The 24,930-nt window shown below is 41.8% G+C and overlaps 2 protein-coding genes across 3 annotated transcripts in view; one reads left to right on the top strand and one right to left on the bottom strand.

Moving 5' to 3' along the window:
• TAF15 (TATA-box binding protein associated factor 15) overlaps positions 1–20,282 on the bottom strand; it is a 32,017-nt gene extending 11,735 nt beyond the window's left edge. The window contains exons 1-7 of one of the 2 annotated variants that reach the window (XM_072136375.1): positions 20,106–20,282; positions 16,811–16,853; positions 16,446–16,497; positions 10,725–10,815; positions 9,682–9,766; positions 6,208–6,407; positions 4,512–4,629 (exon numbers count right to left, since the gene is read on the bottom strand). In XM_072136375.1, coding sequence (XP_071992476.1) covers positions 4,512–4,629; positions 6,208–6,407; positions 9,682–9,766; positions 10,725–10,815; positions 16,446–16,497; positions 16,811–16,853; positions 20,106–20,112 — 596 coding nt within the window. In that variant the 5' untranslated portion in view covers positions 20,113–20,282. Of the gene's footprint in view, positions 1–4,511; positions 4,630–6,207; positions 6,411–9,681; positions 9,767–10,724; positions 10,816–16,445; positions 16,498–16,810; positions 16,854–20,105 lie in introns of both variants that reach the window. The other variant, XM_072136374.1, reaches the window with a different exon arrangement.
• The window catches only part of MDH2 (malate dehydrogenase 2), a 313,892-nt gene that overhangs the window by 70,714 nt on the left and 218,248 nt on the right, over positions 1–24,930 (top strand). The gene's annotated exons all lie outside the window — the stretch shown is intronic.

Below are 24,930 nucleotides of genomic sequence, written 5' to 3'. Positions count from 1 at the left end.
GTTCTGCCACATCGGGAGTTGACAGTTTGCTTGCTGGAATCCAACTTTCCAATTTTGATATGCCTGTTCTACTGATTATTGAATCAAGATATTACACATGGTAAACATTAAAACCCCTCCTGGTTCTTTATCTTCTAAAAGGATTTATCATCCAGCATCAGACAGTGATAAATCTGATGTAAGACTGTCTAAGGCAAGACATGCAGTTAAATTTAAACGACAATAAATTTACCCCCAAACCAACAATGCCTGCTGGTCAAGGGTTACAAGTACTCCCAATATGACTTAAAAGTAGCTGCCAATGAGGCGCTACACCTTAGAGACATTTTTCTGACATGCAAATTAGCTTACTTGACTCAAAGATATGACTTTTCTCCCGGGCTTCCAGTGAACTACTACTTATTTTGACTGAAAGCTTTGTCTCTTCAATTCACTGCCCTGCCTCCTTGTACTTAGGGACCATCATCAATATTCAACTACACAAACTAATAATTAATTTCGTCACTTTTTTTCTTTTTAATACACATTGTCTTGTGTTACACATGTCATGTGACCTGGGTGATGTCATCTTAAGTCCTACACCCTTTATATTTGCAAAATGTACACCATGTATGTATCTGATCAAATGAAAACAGTCTCCATGGACTTCTACTCCTCCCCATCCTCCATGGATGCATGCTGTGATTTCATGTGATCAGATACTTACATGCATGGGGTACATTTTGCAAATGTAAAGGGAAATGGGATCATACATTACATCACCCTGGTACATTGACATAAAATTTTGAATACTAAGGGGGCATTAGGCATGGGAGAGGAGTAGATGGGAGGGGTCGGACAAGTAGGATATGCCAACTCTGATGCCAAGTAGCATCACATAAAGTTGATTTCATGGTGATGCAAGGGTAACAAATTTTATCTGGAAAAAAAGGTTTCGGTTAATGGGGGCTCTATGGAAACCTGTCTTTAGCTGAATTTGTAAAAATGTGGTGACAGGTTCCCTATAAGACACATTTGATAAATCTGCCCCATAGTGTTTTTTTTATTTAAGAATTTTCTCTGTGTGAATACCCCCCCCCTTATTGAGGATGGCAAAATAACATTCTGTAAGTCGATGTTATTAACAGCATGTCACTTATACAATTCTAACCTGTTCCTATCAGTACTGATATTGTGGGTTTTGGTTGGCATTTCTGACTGGTCAGGCAGGTCTTCCAGTCTGCTCAGTTTGTTCTCCGATGAACATCTCTTTTACTATGTGTCAAATATTCGTAGAATCTTAAGAAGTTAAAATGGAAGTTCAACCCCCACAATGGAAAATAGCGCCCAAATGTCTGAAATGCTACTTTCCCCCTCCATTTTGCAACAGCAAAAGTTTTAATTAAAAAAAAAAAGTGATCAAAAGTTTATACAGTCCCCAAAATTGTAGCAATGTGAACGTCATCACATCTCACAGAAAAAAATGACACTGTATAAGGCACAGAATTTTAAAGCCGGGGAGTGAAAATGAAAACAAAAATGGCCTGGTCCTTAAGGGGTTAATCAGTATCAGCCATCTTAATCTGATGCAGCAGAGAACTGTCTAGTTCTACTGTGCACACATTAATACATTTCCCCTATTGTGAAAGCTATAAAACACAGCCCCAAAAAGAAAATACAGCATGCAGCAAAAACAAATAGTTGAGTCTTTAAAAGGGGTTTTCAGTATGAGGTATACATGACATCCACAGGATAGGTCATCATCCTCCCCAATAGGTGCAAATTACATCTCTGGGACCCACACCCATTACATGCTGTTGACCTCAGGCTCACTAGCTTCCTGAAATGAGTGGTAGAAGGGCTTGACCATGCTCCCTATTCAAGTCAATTGGAGCAGTGAAAATAGCCAAGTGCCCTATGCCATTTTCTGCACCGACAATTTAAGAGCGAGCAAGTCTGACCACCATTACATTCAAGAGGAGACACAAGTTCATCATCCTTTTCTTCTCACAAGGGTTGAGATTTCAGAGGTTGATAGGAAATATCCAACATGGAAAAACCCGCAGAGAAGATGTATACATGTCGGCCTTAAGACAAGTGCAGAGTAGAACTTGATAGTGCTCAGGTGCGTCATTGTGTCTAATGCTGGATGATTAATCCGGTACAGTAGAACACTGGTAAGTTTGTCTAGTTAATGAGCCAAAATATTGACATTTCGGCTGCACGGGACCATTTCCAATAAGACCACAACCTTTTTTGGATTAGTTGCCTAAAATGGTCTACAACTTTCAATAAATGTGGAGCCCCCAATTTAGAGGCAAATTACTCCAGTATTTTGGGGTAGACAGATTGATATATTTAACCCAGTGCATTTTATTTCCCCCCCCGAGTTCCAAAAATCACAAGTTTTTTTTTTTCAAAACATTTGTAGGAGTGGTAAAATTTGGGGGTAAACTAGAACCGTACAGGTATTTTTATGCCATTATAAATAACCTTTGCTTTGGCCAGTAAAATTATTATTGTGTGTCTTGTTTCCATACTGGTAATTTCAGGCAAAAATGTAATTTTCTCCATAGAATTGTAATTGTCTCAATAGTTACCATTTTCTTGTGTAGCGAGTCATTTTGTTTATAAAGTGGGAAATGTATGTAATTTGGATATCTTCTACAATACATTGGTGCACTATCACCGGACTGTTTTTATAGTTTGGGACCTAAACACCAGCATTTTAACAAATTCAAAGGACTTTAATTTGTTTTAAGTTATTGCCCATATATAAACTTTGAAACAATCTTTTTGCCCAATAAGCGGCAAGGATTTTTTTTAAATGCACCCATCTCTTCACAATAGTTTTTAAATAAACTTATTGCTTATAGTGTAATTAAATGCAATTATTTAAATGCATACTTAATGATTTCTAAGGAAAAGTTTTCACTCCAACTGTCAGTAATAGCTGACAATAGGTATGGAATTACAATACTTTGTTAAAAAAAAAAAAAGTTCTATTTGTAGGATTTGGCAAATACATTCTAAACTTGTGACTTCTGAGGCCCAGTGTGGGCATGTCAACAAAAGACCAGAGGGCTGCACTGCAGAAACGGGAGCAAGGTAAATACCTTTTAATTTTCATTGCCCTTGCAACTTTAATGCAAATCCATCACAATTGACAAATCCAAACTTCTAGGTCATGTAGCGCTATGCACACAAATGACACCCATACCTTTGTTTTTATTTTCCAGCTACTCCTTCCATGGCACTTTATAAATATGCAGCTTAGGCTGAAGGGCTTTGGGAGAGAACCTTAGGACTCCGGCTCCACAGCAGTAACATCGCCCATTGCTGTTCTTCCACCAGGAGTGACATAGCTAATAGGGGAATAATGAGAGACAGTTCTGGAAGAGCAGCAAGGGGTAATGTTACTGCTGTGGAGCTGGAGTCCCAAGGTGCACTGCTAAAAGCCAACAAAGCACTTCTGCCTCATTTGCACATTTCTAGAGTCATCCTTTCCCTGTCACCAGGGTACCCCCACACCAACAAACCACACACAGTACCTTCTATATGGCTTTATCCATGGCATTAGAGCCACCATTCTTCTAAAAATGACTTGGATTCCCTGGGTTACTAAAGATTAGTCATGTAAACAGGGTAGCTCCTGCATACAGTCAAGGTACCCTGCCCGCACTGGCCTAGATTACTGATAACTGATAACCACCTCCTCCACCCCCCTCCTCCCTCATGAATGAGGATGTTGTGAGAGACACTTTGTTAAGTTTAATAAAATTCCTGAGGAAGGGTTGAGGAGGAAGTTTGATTTCTTTTCACACAGTCAGTGCATCTCAAGCCCCTCCTACCTGAGGGAGTGGTTAATGATGTAGCAGAGCAGAGTCAACCAGAACCTCTCAAACTCCTCCTCATCCCTCCCTCAGGAATTCTCTTGGACTGCATTCTATAGATCTCACTCCTCCTTGGCTGGAACTGAGGACATCAATAAATCTTTTTTGAAAAATTCTGTCTCTAATCCCATGGATGGAGGCTTCTGTGGAACATGTATAAAAACTGTGTGGGGTGGGGTCGTTGGTGACAGGTTCTCTTTAAAAGGACATCTACCACCAGGATGAAAGACTGTATTGCAAATGACCCTGAGAGGCTACAGCCTCCATCAACACATATGGAGCCTGGGCCGCTCAGGCTCATTTAAATACAATGCTGGTGGTAGGTGCCCTTTAAACTCAGTAAAACTGATACTGTACATTACTCAAGTAAACGCAATAAGAGTTTTAAACTAAGCACTATATTTCATTCCCAACACATTTTACAGTGTAACATGGTTTCTATAAATGGATTACGAAGCTGGTTTATGAAACTGTCTGGGGTTTGGAGATCTTTGCCCTTAGTGGCAAAAAATATGAAAACTGATTAATTGCTTCAGAGAGTTTCATAAATCAGACCACACACACACACACACACACACACACACACACACACACACAGCAAAAGAGGCTTCCAAAATGTAAACCACGATATTCACTAACCTCATCCCAGCTTGTCTATCCGAGTCATGGCCACCACGACCTCTACCACCACCAAAACTTTGGGGTCCACCAAATCCTCGATCACCACCATACCTGCCATAATCACGACGGTCATCATCTATATAGAGAAATAATATGTTTAAAAAAAAAATCTCCAATTAAAATCCCTGCTGCTCTATTTTTCTGCAGCTAAACCCAAGCAGGTACAACAATGCAACAGATGCAGTCACATGATTGGCTGAGATAAGGAAATACCCATGTGGACCACTGGATTGTAGAAGGCTTAAAGGCCATTTACTGCCAGATTATCTGTGTTAGAGTGTCCTATTATGGATGCTCGTTAGCATAGGGGATGATTACATAGTAGGTAAATGTATTCTATCAATTAATTCCATTCTGACATCACCCAGATGAAAGTGTGGCACTATTTTAGTATACTGTATATAATAACTACTGAGCATTTTAGCATTGTGTGTTAACAAAAGGCACATCAGCCTTGAAAGGATGGTGTGGAGGACAGACAGATAACAGCACAGAGGCTGGTGCAGCTACAACATCTTAAAAGCAGTCCCTATGGTAAAAAAACTTATTTTTAGTCATGTTATATTTTGGGGAGAGATCTGAATCCCACGGGCCACACTTGGCAGAGTAGGGTCAGTGGTGGAATTGCTTGTTTATGCAGGGGTCCTGGTAGCGGTAAGAACATAAGTGCTCACTGCTTGAGATTCTGCCAAGCAGCAGAACCCGGACGCAGAGCGGAGCAGCCGTACTTATCGTTACAGAGACCTCTCTTGCTCCAGATGCCGGACACATACAACCAGCGTCAGTACTCAGAGGAGAATAAAAACACAATTAAAAAAAACTAATTACGTATCATACACTTGTCCCTGGGAGCTACTCACAGTCATAGGACCGATCAAATATAAGCCAAAGAAAATTCAAAGAATAGAAAGTCAAATCTGACCGGAGCTCCAAATTGAAATTCCTCCAATGTTTCTCAGTCAACCCTTTTCAGTAAAACAGTTAATATTCTTCTTCCAGTCCAAATCTCAAAATCCTCCAATTAGAATAAATTCAAACATCTACTGCTGCGTTTTTCAGTGTATCCTCCTTCGTTCACACCTTCCTTTTTAGCAGTTACGCTGGAAGAGATTCACATGCAGATAGCGTGGTATGTTCATAACATTCAAGATTTATTCAATAAAATTTATATTCACAAACGATTATTAAAAATGCGCATATAAAAAACTCTCCGCCCGGCAGTAACAAGAAACTAAGGTCCCACGTAGAGTTTTTTATATGCGCATTTTTAATCATCGTTTGTGAGTATAAATTTTATTGCATAAACTTTGAATGTTATGAACATACTACGCTAACAGCGTGGAAGAGGAAGGTTTGCCAGCAATTTAGTCTTAAAGAGGACTTGTCACCAGATTTTGACCACCCTTACTAACAATGCCTCCTAACATGCCAGGCTGACAGTGAACCACGCCCCATTATTGTGACTGACAGCTCTGCGTCTCTTCAAATTACTGCACTGCCTCCTTGTACTTAGTTGAGAAGGGCTGGATGAGCATCTAGAGGCCATGTAGAGATCTCAAGAAAAGCAATTTGGACCGTAAACCAGGTGTTAATAAGGACCTGTAATTGATTTAGTGTCCCAAAGCACCCTGAAAGGTTCTCTTTAAAACTTCACCTTGAGAGGAATGGCTAAAACCCTCTTTCCGGGAGGAGTAGGACTGTTGTTGCCCACTATATCCTGATGATTCATAGGATCCTTGATTGTGCGGTTGTCCATAACCTGACCGTTGCTTTTGTCCATAGTCTTGTTGATCATAGGAATCTTGAGGTTGCGGTCGGCTGTTACCAGACTGGTTTTCATGTGATGAACCTTTGCTGCTGTACAAGGAAATCGAGATTTGCAAATGAAAGCTCGTGCAAGAAACATTACTGTTATAAACACGCAGCTATTTTTCTCTTTAAAGGGCACCTGCCACCACTATTCTACCTATAAAGTTAGATAGGGTGGTAGATGGATGAATTGGATGTGAGGATAGCCCTTTTTTTTTGGACTAATCCTCACATCGTGGCTATCTTTAAGAAAACTTTAATCGGGGATATGTAAATTTTTTTAAGCGGCTACAGTAGCCTCTTTTCTCCGCCTACCAATGCATCTTCGGTGCGCAACTCTTCGTAGCTGCGCGCCCTCGTCCGAATACCCGGTATCTGCGCATGCGCAGTAGCTCTGGCCTCGGAGCTGTGGCCGCACACCGGCAGGCGTGCGTTCTGCGTATGCGGACAAGGGCGCGCAGCTACGAGGAGCTGCGTGACGAAGATGCAATGGTAGGCGGAGAAAAAAGGCTACTGGGGCGTGGAGTAGCTGCCACGTGTAGCCTCATGTCCGGCTACTCCACGCCCCAGTAGCCGCTTTAAAAAATTTACATATCCCCCGATTAAAGTTTTCTTAAAGATAGCAGGTCATCAGGATTAGCCCAAAAAAGGGCTATCCTCACGTCCCATTCATCCACCTTCCACCCAATCTACCTTTATAGGTAGAATCGTGGTGGTAGGCTCCCTTTAAAGGAAACCTACCACTTGGAATCGTGCTTCTAAGCCACAAATACCGTGCACCAGTTCAGGGTGAGTTGGTGCCGGCACTTATCTTCCTTATGTTCTTAAACAGATGTAAAGCGATTAAACGCTTTATTAATCTTTATATGGGAAGTAGCTTCACCGCACCGCGGTACGCGCTCGGCGCACCCTGCGGGTGACCACTTCCTATTCAGATGCATGGTGCGCTGAGCGCGTACCACGGTGGGGTGAAGCTACTTCCCATATAAAGATTAATAAAGCGTTTAAATCGCTTTACATCTGTTTAAGAACATAAGGAAGATAAGTGCCAGCACCAGCTCACCCTGAACTGGTGCACAGTATTTGTGGCTTAGAAGCACGGTTTCCTTTAACAGGGAAACATTTCTTTAGTACAAACCACCATGAGAAATATAGGAAGGTACACAATATGAACAATATGGCTTTATATAACAGTACATAAACAAATGGTCCTTCGGTCTAAAAGGCAAATATGAAGCATCATTAAATTATAAACAAAGCCTGAACACATAAGCAGTGCGAGAGAAAAGATACACGCTCCAATTCCACAGGGAACATTTATAGGAAGACTATAACCGTGTACGGCGAATTAACATTCTTTATGGCTAAGGACGTGTAGCCGCTAGACATTGACAATTTATGCGATTAGGGGAAATCTATCAAATGCTGACACAGTAATGACAACCTAATAAAACCATATAAAGATGGAGGGGGGTATTGATTAGTGATGGGCACATTCTGCAGTCTCATAGGGGTATACCGAGAATACGAATGTTTGAGGTTTTCTATGTATAAATATAAATAAAAATAAATTGAAAAAAAAAACTCAATGTCAAATCAAAAAAGGAAGAGCAGCACAAAATAGACATCGTTCTTTTTGTTTTCAAAGTTGTGGCATTTTCTGTTTTGAAAGTGTTTGACAAAAATCTCTATTACTAGAAGTGATGTGAGCGGAGACTATGGTCTGTCAGTCTATTCCCTCAGGCCGAGGCCAGCTAGCCGGCCCACATATCCCATGATGCCTTGTGTTCTTTCTCAAAGTATTTTAGCATTAACCCCTTAAGGATGCAGGGTATTCTCACTCATTTCTCGCTCTCCATCTTCAAAAATCAATAACTTTTAAATTTTTTCGTGTACAGAGCTGTGTGAGGGCTTATTTTGTGTGTAACAAATTTTACTTTCCCGTAATGTTATTTATTATTCCCTGCCATGTAGTGGGAAGCCACGCATGTGCTTCACATTCTTGTGGGCTCAGTTTAAGACCTTCACTCTACTCTCCAAATAACAACTTTACTTTATTCTTTGGTTCGGCACGATCACGGTGATACCAAATTTATACAGGTTTTATTGCATTTTCAAAAATTAAACTAATGTGTATAAAAAAGAAAAAACATTTCTGCCGCTAATAACTTTTTCATACTTTGGTGTATGGAGCTGGGGGAGGTGTAATTTTTTTGCGAAATGAGCCGACGTTTTCATTGCTACCATTTTGAGGACTCTGCGACATTTTGATCATTTTTTATGTCATGTAAAAAGGTTTAAAAGTCACGTTTCGGACATTTGGGCGCCATTTGCCGTTCCACAGGTCACCGCCAGCTGTAACACTTTTTATATTTTGATAGATCGGGCATTTTGGGACGCTGCGGTACCCAATGTGTGTGATTTTTACTGTTTATTATATTTTATATCAGTTCTAGGGAAAGGAGGGGAGAACTTGAACTTTTAATATTTTATACATTTTTAAACTTTTTTTTTTAGCATTTCTTAGACCATCTAGAGTACATTAACCCTAGATGGTCTGATCATTCCTACCATAAATTGGAATGCTACTGTATCGCAGTATATGGCATTTTTGCACAGGATTCATTACAATGAGCCATTTGCTCATTGTAACGAATCCTCAGAAGCCATTTAGCCTCGGATCTCACGAAGACCCGAGGGTACCATGGCAACCGTTCAACGCGATATGCAGCGAAGCCCATCTCTGTATAGAGGGCTGAACCCTTCATAGCTCCGTGGCGGATATATATGTCACGGAGTGTGTAGGGGTTAAAGAGGACCTGTCACCCGGAAATTCGACTAGAGTAAGCAGCTCCTAGTGCTAAAACTAATGTAGCGGTATTACAATGATGGCGTTATCAGAAACCTCCGATAACACTATCTAACACCGCTGCGGAATTCAATGGAAACGTCAGACCACTCTCAAAGCAAGTTATGAATACTACAGTGGGTCTGGAAGGAAGGGGTGGGGAGGTTATCCAAAACACAGAGCAATAGGTGAAAGAAAGCAATGGGTGTCAAAATAAAAGTACCCCTCCCCCAATGTCAAAGATTAGAATTCTTCAAAAGGGTGTAAAACATAAATTTATATAGGTTTTTATCATCTCCTTGATACTACTGACCAGGAATAAAGGGATTTGAAACTGGTTTTTTTTTTACTGTGCAGTCCAAATAAAAGAAAATGGTAGAGATGTGCTTTATGACAATTTCACTGCATATGGAAATTTTCACCAGATTCTTGGCACATTGCAGAAAGGTTAAAGGAATTAAGAAGTCTAACCTGGCTACTGGCAACTCAGAAGTTTGTCCATAACCACCATAAGATTGCTGACTTTCATAGGGTGCATGAGAAGACTGTCCATATCCTAAAAAGTGTACACAAAAAGTTTAAAGTAAAGCCAAGTATTACATTCACAGTAATAGACACAATAAATTAAAGATTAAAAATTTCAAATCAACACTGAGAAATGCAGTAGATAAGGAGAGGAAATCAAACTCATTGAAAGGGTTGTCTGGGAACACTAAATTCTTTATATATATGGATGAGGGGAGGGGTACAAATAAGACCTTATACTCCCCTATCCTGTTTAGCTGTGCCTCTGCTTATTACTACTGCTGGCCTTTGTCTGCATACAGAGGCTAGCTTAAAGAATGTAACTCCCTATTGATGAATATCACCTTATAAGAAGCAGTGTGATATGATTTGCAGATGGAAGAGAAACCCAAAAGTAAACATCACCTTCATTGCAGTGTAGGGACTTTGTGGTCTCTGTCTTATAGCCATGACACTGCTACCCTGTTTCCCCGAAAATAAAACAGTGTCTTATATTTATTTTTGCTCCTAAAGAGGCACTAGGTCTTATTTTCAGGGGATTTCTTATTTTTCCATCAACAAGAATTTACATTTATTGTTGACCAACAAATCAACTTCCATAACATTCCTATAACTCTCTAAACTCAGAATTTTATGCTGTAATTCTTGTGACTCCATTTCTATTAGGATCATTGGCCCCACTCTCTCCATAAATGACCCTTAGTATCCTGGTGGCTGCTAGGCTCACATTTGCAGCACGACAGCCTGTGAGTTAATTCCATGAATTCTTCACCATGTCATAACCTTCTGCAATATCTGAAAGTTTTCCTAATACTAAAAGGTACGGGGGAGCCGCTGCAATGACCGCCGCTAGGTCTTATTTTCAGGAGAGGCCTTATATATCTAAGCCTAAACAAAATTGTACTAGATCTTATTTTCAGGGGATGTCTTATTTCAGGGGAAACAGGGTATCTATGCAATTATAGAAGAGAGGACATTTGTTAACACACCTGACTGACTTTGACCATATCCAGGATTGTAAGCGCCATAGCTCTGTCCGTATGACGATGAATCTGGTGCCTGTCCATATGCAGAGTAGTCCTAATTAAAAACAGATTACATTTCAATACACCATAAAGGTTTAATTAAAAAAATCTAATAACACTTCTAACAGGCATTGCAGTCATTAACAATTTACAAGGACAAAGGTGAGCCTTATGCAAATTGAAAAGAACAGTACAAAATATGAATGGGTTTTTACAGTCACCTATTCATGTGCAGTAAAACAAATTGTGGTGCAGAGGCCTAATCTTAAAACCATTGCAGATTTAGTAGGCAATTACATTACAATGGAAGACATCTGAATCAAAGTGCAGACACATGTAAACTGTCAAATTTCCCAGCATAGGACACCCGGCAGGAGGAGCATGTGAGCGGACGTGATGTCACGTCAGCCCGCTTCCCCGCGCGCCTCCGGGACCACGCTACACGCGATGCCCGCGCTGCCCTGAGGCTTCTACAGCCATGATTTTTGATTATAGCGGTGGCCGCAAACCGGGGAGCGTTGAACCCTTAGGCTGAACGGATGGGATGCTCTAGGATATGGTAGCCTTTTTTTACATCTTTGGTCAAAAGCTGCGGTCGAACATAACGCTGGAGCCTGGTAAGAAGAACGCGAGAGGTCCACCCGTGACAGGGGATCCTGTGGTGTCCTTGGCTGCTAGGAGATGGTGATCACCGGCATCTGATCGGATGTTCGAGGGTCACTTGAATCCCGCCTTCTTGATTCATCTGGATCTCCACAGTAGTCACATGAAAGTATTGTCTTGGAACGTAAGAGGTCTGGGATCTCCGTCTAAGAGAGTGGCTGTATTTGATCTTATATATAAACATCGACCTGACTTAATTGCCCTCCAGGAAACCCACCTAGTGAGGGAGAAGAGTGATGTGGTGAAAAAACCCTGGATAGGCAAGATATTCCATTCATATGGTACTTCATTTTCTAGGGGGGTATCAATATTGATACATCGTAATTGCGGCTTCATAGAGGACAGGGCCCAAATAGACTCTGAGGGTAGGTTTATATTCCTTGCAGGGGTGCTTGAAGGGAAGAGGTGGGCGATAGCAAATATATATCTACCGCCACCCTATTCCCCAGAGGTAATTATTAAGTTCTATACCTTTTGGGCCACTATTGAGAACCCATGCATACTCCTGTTAGGGGACCTTAACACTGTTATGGATTACCACATTGACACGCAACAAATAAAGATGGGGAGGGTGTCTACACACAAAAATTCATCACTTCAACTGATTAGTGGATTTAATTGGTTTGACACTTGGCATATCTTAAACCCAGGAAAAAGGGAATATTCATGCTATTCTGTAACACATCAGGTCTTTTCTAGGTTGGATATGGCGATAACTAATAGCAAGGCCCTAAATTTAATTGAAAAAATTACATTTGGACTTAGAGGGGTCTCGGACCATTCACCACTGATAGTCTTTATTAATCTAGGGACACATAAAAAAAATCATATGAGATAAGGATCTCGCCCACGTGGTTAGGGGTATTGGGTCGACAGGATCGATTTATTAATAATTTGAAACTTTTTTTCTCACGTAATGCGGATTCCGCAGGGAAAGATATAGTTTGGGACACGGCAAAAGCTTTCACTAGGGGGGAATATAAAGCACAATTATGTTACTACAAATCACAATTAAATAAGGAGTTACAGGAATTGGAAAGTAAGGTTAAGGAATTAGAAGAGGTTTTCCTTAGACAGCCAGTAGAAGCTAATAGACAGGCGTGGGAGGAAACCTCGCAGTGCTATACTGAGGTGCTAAAAAAATCAGGCAGACAGGAAAATCTCGGCTCAGGCTAGAAAAAGTGGCCTGCAGGCAAATGTCTCAGGGAAAATGTTGGCCAATTTAATTAGGGATAATAGGGAGAAAGCACATATTTCATGTATCGAAACACACGATGGTGGTTACACGACTAAACCGGAGGAGATTATGGAAGTGGTCACTAAATATTACGAGGAACTATATACCTCTCGCAACTTTCCCCCTCTGGAGGAAATAATGGAATTTTTGGAAGCAGGATCTATTCCTCAAATAACTGAGATAAGTAAGAACATGCTAGATAAAGATATAGGGGTTGAAGAGGTTCGACAGGCGCTTTCACGGGGGGCGGGGGGTAGCACCCCGGGACTGGATGGCATTCCTTTTGAATTCTATAGGATGTATGGGGAAGAGCTATTGGGGCACCTAGTAGAAACATGGAATTTTTCACTTAATAAAGGCATGTTAACACCTTCTATGAGGGAAGCATTAATTATTTTAATACCCAAACCAGATAAGGATATCCGAAAGGTAGACGCTTATCGTCCCATTTCTTTGATTAATGTTGACAATAAACTCCTTGCCAAGGTACTGGCGGAGAGATTAAAAAAGGTGATTAGAGAGGTAGTTCACACAGATCAAAATGGCTTTATGCCAGGTGGATCAACTCTCGATAATCTCCGTAGACTTTTCCTCAACATGCAGCTCATGCCGTCCAGTCCTGGGCAGCGCTCTCTGCTTCTCCTGGACGCCTCTAGGGACTTTGACACTCTGGAATGGAGGTTCTTGTGGCACACGATGTCCCAGATGGGGTTCGGGAAGAGATTCATCTCCTGGGTGAGACTCCTATATGCCGACCCGTCGGCCAGGGTAATGATTAATGGCGTTGTATCTAGATCACTTAAACTGAATAGGGGTACCCGCCAGGGGTGTCCACTATCACCACTCTTGTTTGCTATCGCAATGGAACCCCTGGCCTGTAGGATTAGACGGGATCGTGATATAGTTGGTTTCAGACAGGGGGAAGCCCACGAGAAGATCTCTTTGTATGCCGACGATGTTCTGTTATTTCTCGGTCAATATGGGTCTATGTCCAGAGTGTTTCAGATTTTTGAGGAGTATGAGTATCCGGCCTGTGTATAAACTGGCACAAGTCTGCATGGTTGCCCCTCGATGAATCTGATGATCCTGCCCCACAGGCACTTATTACCATTACCATTCCCAAGGGTGGAGTAGTAAAATACCTCGGTATTAACATCTCAGCCAATATCTTAGACTTTGTGGAGAATAATATTCTACCAAAGGTGGCAGAAATTAGGAAGAAGGTAAAAACATGGAAAAGTCTGCCCCTTAATATGATGGGTAGGGTTGCAGTTATCAAGATATAATTCTTCCCAAGTTGCTATATGCACTTGCGGCTTCCCCAATTTTAAATAATTTTATTTAAAATTATCGAAAGCCTCCTTGCAGAATTGGTTTGGCGGGGAAAACAACCCAGAATTAAGGAGATCCTGCAACAGCCGTATGAGAGGGGGGGATTTGGATTACCAGATCTGAGAAAGTATTTCCTTATCTCTCAGGCAAAGTATATCTCGGTCTGGGACAAAACCCCCTTCTCATTTGTATGCAGTCCCCAATTAAAGATCTATGGATATAATGTCCTGGAAATTCTGGAGACAGAAATCTGGAGAGTACCCAAAATAGAGACCATCTCCCCTACCCTACATTTGATGTTGGAAATATGGAAAGAGCTTAAGCTCCAATCCAATAATATAGGTATCCTATCAATATCCCCTATGTGGGGTAATAGGAGGTGGAAGGTGCCAGATACAAATGCAAAACCATGGCTAAAACATAATGTAAAATATATTAAACAATTCTTTGACAATGGGGCATTTAAACCCTTTCAGCAACTGCAACAGGAGTATGGGATTGGTTCCTCGGGTTACTACACATACTTACAAATCAAACATTGGATGAGTCAGTGAGTGCCCCAGAGGAACTACACCCACTCATGGAATGTCTTAATGCCCTGTTAGGCACCAAATTTAAAAGCCATAAGTTGCTAAGATGTTGGCCCGCAAATGAGAAAGATAATAATTCAAAGAGAATAATAAATAGGTGGGTCAGTGAGGTGGGGATCTTGGAGGACAAGGTTTGGGAAAGGGTGTTCCTAGATGTGAGGAGGGTTTTTTCTATTCCCGCCCATCGCCAGACCCAGTTGTTTATTTTAAACCGAATTTATTATACACCAAAAACATTGTCAAGATTTGGGACCAAGATCTTTAGCTGCACTAGGTGCGGTATGGAAAAGGCAGATGACATCCATGACGTCCTAAGATCAGGGCCTTTTGGCGGGGGGTATTGGCGGAGATAAAAGAGATCTTTAATATCACTATCCACGATACAATACAGACTTGTGTCTTGGGTATTCTAGACGCAGGCTGTTACAAGACAATTAAACCATATGTTGCGAAAAAATTATTATTTGCAGCAAGATTTTGTCTTGTTCGAAAATGGATGACTAAAGATACTCCGACAATTAGAATGTGGCAGAGAGTTGTTAATAATACTATCTTAGTGGATGGTTTTGCAAAAGCGTTGAGTGGGGACTTGGGGGTAGGAAAAATACGAGCTGACTGGCGACCATGGATAAATAACAAGTTTTCCAGAGAGGAAGATAGGATACTGGGTGCACGAGATGGCTGAGGTAAGGCTTAAGGGGAGAGAGAGATCCATCCTTTTTTTTTTTTTTTTGTTGGTTTTTTGTTTTTGTTTTTGTCTTTTAGGTTTGTGGGGCGAGGGGGTGGGGAAGGGGGGGGGTAGGGAGAGTGCATGGGGATCATACAATTAAAAATTGTGGAACTTGGGAATAAAAGAGTGTAGGAAAAACTCTATACACCTATAAGAAAGATAAGTGACATGCATGGTAAAGAGAATATAACGACACAATGAGCTATTGTATCGTAAGACCGGTTGTGAAATCCACATTGGAAAGAATCATTATGGATTGTTGTTACGGTTATATAGAATTACATTGTAGGAGGTCGTGGTTAGGTTATTTTTTTGTATAAGCGGATTTCCTGAAAAACTGTATGTATTGTTATGGAAGACATCAGATATACACGGTAAAGTGAATACATAGAGTTTTTATTTTTTGGGAGACCGGTCTTTGGGAGCACACCGGATAGCCCATCAGATACAGATGGTCACATGCTGTCTCATATTGTGAAAGAGGTTTTCCACAATTGGTTTTGTATATGCTTGTCACTAATCAGGGGGGTTGGGGGTGGAAAGGGGTGGTTCTGGGGGGGGGGGGGGATGGGGTTAGTGGGGGATACCAGAGTAAAAAATTTTGGATCTTGGGTTTAACAGGGATTGTATGGTCAAACACATGTATATGTTAGAAAGACGTTAGATAAGTATAGTAATGAGAACATAATTAGATACTGCACCGGAACGCCAGCTGAAAAACCTATATTGGAAAGTCTTCTCAGCATCAATTGTAGAAATTTACACGCAGGATGATATATGGAAAGAGCTGCCCGTATGTTTTTTGAGTATAAAAGCGTTACCATGGACAAAACACTTTCCTGGCTAAAAGAAGACGTTAGACACTCACGGTATAGGAAACACAATGGGTTGATGTTTTAGAATTTGATGGTTACATGTATATTGGAATGTTTTATTTATTGCTGTCAACCTTGGGTTGTTCCACAATATGAAAGACACTTTTATTGTCCCTATTGCTCATCTTTTTGTATATACCTTTTTCCAATAAAAAATATAAAAAAAAAAAATTTCCCAGCATAGCCGGACTACAGCCAGCCCAATTGAGTCCAGTTTAAATCCTGGATTATTTTTTTTAAGAGTAACATTTTATTTACCTGTGTTGCTGGTGCAGAACTTTGACCCCCAGGATTCCCATATCCAGTATAGCTGCAAAGACAAATGCACTTGTATTAAGACTTTTAAATAACCTTGTTTATTGCACATGCAGCGCAGTCAGTATGCAGCATTAAAAAAAAAAAAGTTAACTGGTAATGCCCACATTTCTGATGCCCTATTCACTGAGAACAGCACCGATCAGCAATTTAGGCACTATCCTGTGGAGAGGGTCTAACTTGTTTAGATGGGACAACCCCTTTAATTAAATTGCCTAGAGGGAAAAAAAATCTTCCACAGTTCTTGCTATTAAGACAGCTTATTGTACTGGTGGTCTTCCAGTAGATGTTGCTATGCTAATACATACCCTTGTTGACCGTGCCCTCCGTAACTGCCATAATTGCTAGGATCTAAAAACGGGAGAAAAAAAAAAGGATTAATTGAAATTGTGATATTTTAATTCCTCAAGAGGAATGCATTATGAATTATATTTAATACTTCAATCTTATACCAAGGTACTTTATGGTGTAAGAAGCTGAGGTTCAGTTCACTTTTAGGGAACCCGTCATCAGAGCCTGGAATAATAAACTACTACCAGTATGTTGTCTAGCAGCTTTACACCTTAGGGCAGTGGTGGCGAACCTATGGCATGGGTGCCAGAGGCGGCACTCAGAGCCCTTTCTGTGGGCACTCAACCAATCGCCCCAGTACACCAAATACTGAATCTTCCTGCAGTCCCAGGCAACATGAAGGTGCTGCTCTCAGCGCCATTTTAAAGTGACACTTCATTGGTCATTTGGAACTACAGGAAAAGCGAGAAGGTGTTGACAGAACTTCATTATCTTTGAAGGTCCTCCTGCTGGACCCAGCATTCTTTCTGTAGAGGGAGACCCTGTAGAAAAGCTCCAATGAGAGTCTGAATTTGCCCTCCTCCTTTCAACTGTATTGGTGGCCTCAGGCAGCCAATACAATTGAAAGATGCTGAAGAACAGGTAGCAATAAGTTCACGGTAAATAAGTGGATTTTGGTTGTTGTTTGGGCACTGTCTCTAAAAGGTTTGCCATCACTGCCTAGCGTGATGCCACACGTCATGGTTTCAGTCCATTTAAAAACGCATACTTTTCTGTACGTTTACCAAGTGTTTGGCTGGTTTTAATGTTTTTACAGCTACCTACACTTCAAGAAATGAAGATAAACGGGTTCAAAGCAGCCAAACACAAGGTAAATATTCCAAAATGCACAAGTTTGTAAATGGACTGAAAACGCATGCTTTAACACGGCCCAAAAACGTGACGTGTAGGTCACCTTTACAGATCATGTTTCTTTCATAGCCCAGTGTGTTTCCATCAACCTTGAAGTGAAATTTAACCAGTTCGCGACCGCCCGCCGTGTATTCACAGCGGCGGTCGGGTCGCGCTGCATGGAGAGGGCTCACGGGCTGAGCCCTCTCCATAGCTGGTAAGTCTTTGCTGCATATTGCAGCAAAGGCTTACCGGTAACACCCGCGATCGGTGCTTGCACCGATCGCGGGCGTTATCACAGCGATGGCTGCCGGCAAAGTTGTCACCACGATTAATACCTCATTTATATAGATTTTAGTGAATAAAAAGTAAATGTATAACTTATTTTTCGTCTGACATCTGTTTAAGGGCTTATTTTTTGCCAGAAGAGCTTTTCTTTTTAGTGGTCTTATTTTAGAGACCACTTCTAAAGGGTATTAAAAATTCTTTCAGAGTTTGAGGGTTTTTTTTTTTTTTTTTTACTGGGTTCACTTAGCAGGTCCAATAACTATTCTGTTTTATTATGCAGATTGTCATGGACGTAGCGCTACCGAATATGTGGGGGTTTAGTGTATTTTATTCAATTTTACTGAATAAAAACTCATTTTGTTCATTTTAGCATCACCATCTTTTCATATGCAGAACTTTTTTTCTTTGGCTGACGAATCCGGTTAAGGGCTTATTTTTTGCGACAAGAGTTGTTCTTTTAAGTGGTCTTATTTTAGAGGGCGTAACATTTTTTTTTATCACTTTTCAGAGCATTTTTTGAAAGGGATTAATTAAAAATGAACATTTTTTGCAGTTTTTTTTAGGCGTTTACCTTGCAGGTACAGTAATGATTCTGTTTTATTATACAGATTATTACACGCGGCAATACCAAATATGTGGGTATTTGTGTTTTTTATACTTTATTAAGTGTTCCCCCATCGTGGAGGAAAGACCCCCTAAAGGCAGGTTAAATGGAGCGGTCGTGCTGACTGTGGCATTTAACGTGTTAAACACCCACGATCAGAGCCCACTCCGAGCGCAGGTGTTAGAGCCGGGACGGCATTAGCTCAGCGTCCGATATATTTTGCTAAGAGGTTAAACACTTAGTATTGTTGTTATGCCCTTTAGATACAGAAATATAATATAAACCAAATACGGAAAATCTTTATTTCAAACAAGACATGTATGGAAGGCTCCCTGAAGCTCAAAACCTATTGCAGATTTCATTGGCAATAGCTTAAAATTGCAAAGGGTAGACTAGGGCCAACTGTACAAGAGCAAGTTTGTTCTGAAAAATTTACTATGGGCAGGTGCAGGATTTACCAGTCAGAACATAATCTCAGTAGTTAATGGATCACTCCTCCATGCCCACATGCTTCAGTCCCTTTTCCCTACCACAGGCTCACCACTGACATCACCTGCGCCTTTGGCCATGCACAGTGAGATGTCTCTACTCAGTGCGCATTGACAAAAGGAGCACGTTAACTGTTATCACAACTATTCAGGAGACCTGATCCAATAAACGCAGGAGGTCCCAGCAATGAACCCCTAGCAATCAGAACCTTATAAGACTCCCCATACAATAGGGTTTCAGAAAATCTTACTGATATTGGCAGAAGGGAAAATGGCTGGGGCCCCTAGACCCCATAGACTGCAATGGGCGCACAGAGCTATACGGTGCGGTACTGTACCACTTCAGTACATGGGGAAAAGATAGGAAATGTCCCATCTTTCCCAGTGTTACGAAGCCATACATCGCAATGGAGAGGGGAGGGGTTACAAGGTTGGCTTGTAGCATGCAACCAAAGGAACAGTTTTTCATAGGTGTGCAAAGTTACTTCCATGTGCGTTTTTCCTCACACATGGTAAATAATAAATAAGGCTAGGTTCACAGCTTGCAGATTCTGATAAAAATTAAAAGCATTTTGAATGCAGGAATTTTATGTTTGGTAAAATAACCAATGCCCCAACAGACCCCATCACAGTCCATGTGGTTTTGGGACAAACTAGCAGAATAAAAGCATAGATACTGGCATAAAAGAAAAAGAGTATTGGTAGGGTGAAATATTTTGTGTGCATGAAACTTTTGGGACAGTAGAGGCATTATGCCCCATTATTTCCATTGGGTCAGGTAATGGCTACCAATATGTGACTAGGGGTATTGAGGATAAAATACAGTATCCCCTGCCACCTCCAGAGGCCACATAGATGTGTGGAGATAAGCCATGTGCGCCGTCACAAGAAACCCTTCCACACTGCGCCCTAGATGAGGACACGAGGAGATCTGCGAATTGCTACAAGCCCCACGAGCACCCGGAACTTGATAATATCACCCAGATACAGATAATTCGTGGAAAAGCACCCGCAACACGCGGCTGGGCACCGTCTCCCTACCTGACATGATGGCGGCGATATGGAGGACACTGAGGAGCAGAAAAACAGCACTGCGCTCAGCCCCGTGAATTACGTCACGCCGGAGAACGTAAGAACGGCGCGAAATAGGCGTACGTCCCCACGCGAGGAGGCGTAATGCTTGTCACGTACAAGACTCCCGGAAGGAAACACGTGACGTCAGCTAGCGTGCGGGGATATTCATCACGTGGTTATGTTCTATGTGCGTCGCAAAGAGGCGTAAAGCGAGATTTTAAAAATATATGATTTTTCGGTCGACGTACTGCGCAGTATCCGGGACCACAAAACATTAATCGGACAAAGTAGCGGTAAAATCCAGGTTCGAGTAGTTACTGTTCATAGTCTAAATACACCTGAATGAGACCAGGTGGAAAGAGTTGTAATAGCAGGCAATTCCAACATAATCTAGTTAACACTGTCCTTATAAACAGAAAAAAGAGACTCAAACCCTCAGCAAATATTAATGGCTAGGTAGTGAACATGAATCCCTTGCAGGCCACATGGCTTTGCATTTGGCTTGAAAATGAAACGCATGCGATCAATTAGGCTGTGTTCACACACAGCATTTGTGGTGTGTTTTGAAACACAAAGGCTGCGAGACAGCGGCTTGCCCGATCACAGATGCGTTTTTAGAGAAACGGGAAGACGCTCCACATGTTTTGCGTTATTTATATACAAAACATATATGCCCATCACTGAATCCAGAAAGAGAAAAACAATCTGTATGTGCCATAAGCCAAAATGGCTGCAGTACAAAATCACTGATGTAAAAAAATGACGCGAATGTGAAAAATATCATCAATAATAGGAGACATAGAAAATGTACAGTAGTCTCCCACATAATGCAGTTCTAAAGAATATAACATTTCTAGTTTTGGAGAATGATTAGATTCTGGTAAGTGTGGCAGGTCTCAACAGTCTCCTTCCAGATGTTTCTTTAGACATTCTAGAAAATATTTATTTTCTATATACGGTAAGTCTTATCTTGCAATGTCTGCAGTGCCATTTCTGAATTTTACTACCCCTGATCTTGAAAATAGAAGAAAATGAGTCATTTTTTTGTTTTACAAAATGAACCGAACTGAACCACTTTAACTGCATTAACACATACAACATATGGGTAAGAGTGATGTCACACATGGCGTTTTTGGTCCGTTTTTAAACATCCGTTTTCAGTCCGTTTTTGGCAGTTTACCATGCGTTTGGCTGCTTACAACCTGTTTATCTATTAAGATAATTGGTAAAAACGGACCAAAAACTGACCAAAAACGCCATGTGTGGCATCACCCTCAGGCTGGATTCGCAGTTGTCTGTGATCATGGACATGAGAAGTGCCATGCAACAGACTGATCACTCTGCTGGGGACAGATCTGAGTGCATCATATTCATATATGATGCGCGTAGTTCTGCTGTACTGTGGGTTCTGCTACATATTGGGGAAACATATTACCGTATATTCTCGAGTATAAACCGAGCCAAGTATAAGCCGAGGCCCCTAATTTTACCACAAAAACCTGGGAAAACGTATTGACTCGAGTATAAGTCGAGGATGGGAAATGCATTGGTCACAGCCTCCCCATTTATATAGCCTGCTGGACCTTGCCCCATTGTATATAGCCAGCCCATATCCCCCAGTATATAGCCTGCCCCAGTATATAGCCAGCAGTGGGGAAAGCCGGAAAGGTAAGTTTTGATATATTTTTTTACTCAAGTATAAGCCGAGTTTGGGGTTTCAGCACATTTTTGTGCTGAAAAACTAGGCTTATACTTGAGTATATATGGTATATCAATATTATGGACAGAGTTCAGTCCCTAGCAGAGTGATCAATCCGTAGCAGCCATGTGAATGAGCCATAAGAGAGTGGAAGAATCTTTTCTTTCTAGTTTAATTCTTTCTAGAAACTATTTGGATAGTGGTGAATATTTGTGGCTACTAACAACATGGTAAATATGGTCCCCAAGCAGGGTATTCGCTCAGAGTGGGTTGAAATTGAAGACCAGTTATTGATTAAACAAGCATTTCTTGTGTGTCAAGAATTCCAGCAGTGTCAGGTCGGGAATGGTGGGGGATCAGTGAGTGTCATTCCCAGAACACCTAGAGAACCCCTCTGGGGTAAAAAGTTTATCTAACATGCCACAGCTCCTGGTTCCTGCTCTGTACTACTACAACCATTTTTGTCAAACTAAAAAAAAAGTAATTTACGTAGAATTTTCAACAAAATATATGTTCATAAATAATAAAGGAGGGAAGAAGGTAAAAAAGTAGTTATTAAAAGAGCGGATAGAAAGCTAGCGTCCCGTTATGTGAATTTGTGATATGCGCATTTTTAATGGACACTTGTGAGTATGACGAACTGAAATAAATTTTAACTTTATTGGAACGTACCACACCATCTGCCTGCATATTTTCTTCCAGCTACAAATATAATTAAAGGAGGAGAATGAGAGTGCGATGGTGCTAGTCTGAATGGTGACATACTTTCAGCAGGAGAAACTGAAGATTGGTGCTGTTCATCGATGTTTTAAGATAGAATAAGGAGGGAGAAGAAGAATATTTGGAGCTCCGGTCATAGTGAAATTATTTTCTCTATTTCTTATTTGTTATTATGTTTTATTTGTTTACAATAAAAGGTTGTGGCAGCCATTTTGTTGAACTCAGAAGGAGTAACCCAGCCATATTGTTTTTACTTTGGCTATAAAGAAAAGCTATCATCAGAATCAAGTATTGATAAACCAGGAGCACTTACTCATAAATCCATGCACTATTAGCAGGGTTAGTAGATCATTTAGATACTGCAAGAGGTTGTGACATGAGTGATGAATTCATGGCATAAAATGACAGAATGTTGCATTGCCAAATGCGCTACAAGCAGCTACCGAAATAGGATCATTGAAGGAAGATTCATGAGAAATTGGTGTCAGATGTTTATGCTGATGAAATGACTACAGTATATTAATAAATGTTAATTTTTTGTTCAACAATAATTGTGAAATCTTGTTCATTGAAAATAAGATATCCCCTGAAAATAAGACCTAGACTTAGGCCCCTTCTACACTAGCGAGTGTGATGCGATGAACTCGCATCACACTCGCAACGCAAGCTGCCGGGAACGCACGGCCCGAACCCTGCACCGCGGGAGTGAACTAACATGCTGAGTTCACTCCCGCGGTGCAGCGTTCGGGCCGTGCGTTCCCGGCAGCTTGCGTTGCGAGTGTGATGCGAGTTCATCGCATCACACTCGCTAGTGTAGAAGGGGCCTTAGTCTTATCTTTGTGGAAACATGGTAGTAAATTATAAACATTTCTAAATTTTCTTTCGAATGTCTGTTCTATCCCTGAATTTAGGATTTAGGTCAGACGTAAGCAACATTTACTGGTCGAAGGGCAACACTGTCATACTGCTCAACATTAAAGGGCACCTACCACCCTGATTCTACCTATAAAGGTAGAAGGGGTGGTAGGTGGATGGATGGGATGTGATGATAGCCCTTTTTTGGGCTAATCCTCACGTCCCGGGTGTCTTTTAGAAAACTTTATAGAAGGTATATCCAAATTTTTTTATGCGGCTACTGGGGCGTGGAGTAGCCGGAAATGAGGCTACTAGTCACGGCTACTCCACGCCCCAGTAGCCACGTTACTCCGCCAACAGGTAATCTTCGGCACGCAGCTCCTTCAGCTGCGCGGCTCCGGGGCCGGAACTACTGCGCAGTAGCCGGGGGACTCGGACGAGGGCGCACAGCTACCAGGAGCTGTGCGCCGAAGATTACCTTGTAGGCGGAGTAACGTGGCTACTGGGGCGTGGAGTAGCCGCGACTAGTAGCCTCATGTCCGGCTACTCCACGCCCCAAGTCGCATAAAAAATTTGCATATTCATGTCCCATCCATCCACCTACCACCCCTTCTACCTTTATCCTCCCTGCACCACAGTACAGCTTCTCCTCTATGTGCCGCTCTACTCCGTGACCCGTGCTATTTGTAGGTGGCTCTGTATAATCAGTAAGGGGTTCACATACATTACATTATGGCAAGAACAAATGCAAGTAAAGTGGCAAAAAAGTGCACCAGGAGCGGAAGATGACCCAGGTGCAGTACAGTACAGCTGACAACTACATACCGCTCCTGGGTCCTCTCCTTTGTACTCTGCTCTGTGTCCTGACCTTGTCGCATACAACCAATGTCAAGAAACGCAGAGCAGCGGAGGGGCGGAGCTGACCGCTGCACAAGATGGCAGCTTAGACCAGGAGCTCCGTGTGCCTAATGAAGGAGACTCACAGCTATCTGGGTTATAATAGCTAAAAGATGGTGAATTACGGTGGAAGCTGCTCAGGAAACACACGAGGACACTCCGGCCAGCAGATATCGAGCGGACCCAAAGCAGGCAAGGAGAAAGGTGGACCGGAGTCTCACGTCGCCACAAGGCCCAAGATGGCGCCGAATCGCTCACCAACATCAGAAGCGTTGGAACACTCTGATGCAACATCAGACTCTGAAGCGGCCGGGCCGTCCTTGCTAGAAATCGCTAAGGAGGTACTGCATAAGACCATCACAGCGGCACTAGTCCCGGTAATGAAAGAACTTATGGAGATAAAGACAGAAGTCCGCCACGTGGGGCACAGAGTGGAGGCGCTAGAGTCCGGTCAGGAAGAGCTGGTAAACTTCGCGGAGGCGGTAAGAGCCAAGTTGCACGCCAAAGATAGCCAATTGAACCATACTCTCCTAATGCTGGAGGATCAAGACAACCGGAACCGACGAAAAAATATACGCGTGAAAGGCCTACCTGAGAGCTGGGCCGCGGACGCACTACCCC

This window comes from Engystomops pustulosus, chromosome 2, assembly GCF_040894005.1.
Source record: "Engystomops pustulosus chromosome 2, aEngPut4.maternal, whole genome shotgun sequence".
NCBI lineage: Eukaryota > Metazoa > Chordata > Amphibia > Anura > Leptodactylidae > Engystomops > Engystomops pustulosus.
The sequence above is the reverse complement of the archived record's forward strand: the minus strand, read 5'-3'. Positions and strand labels throughout refer to the sequence as shown.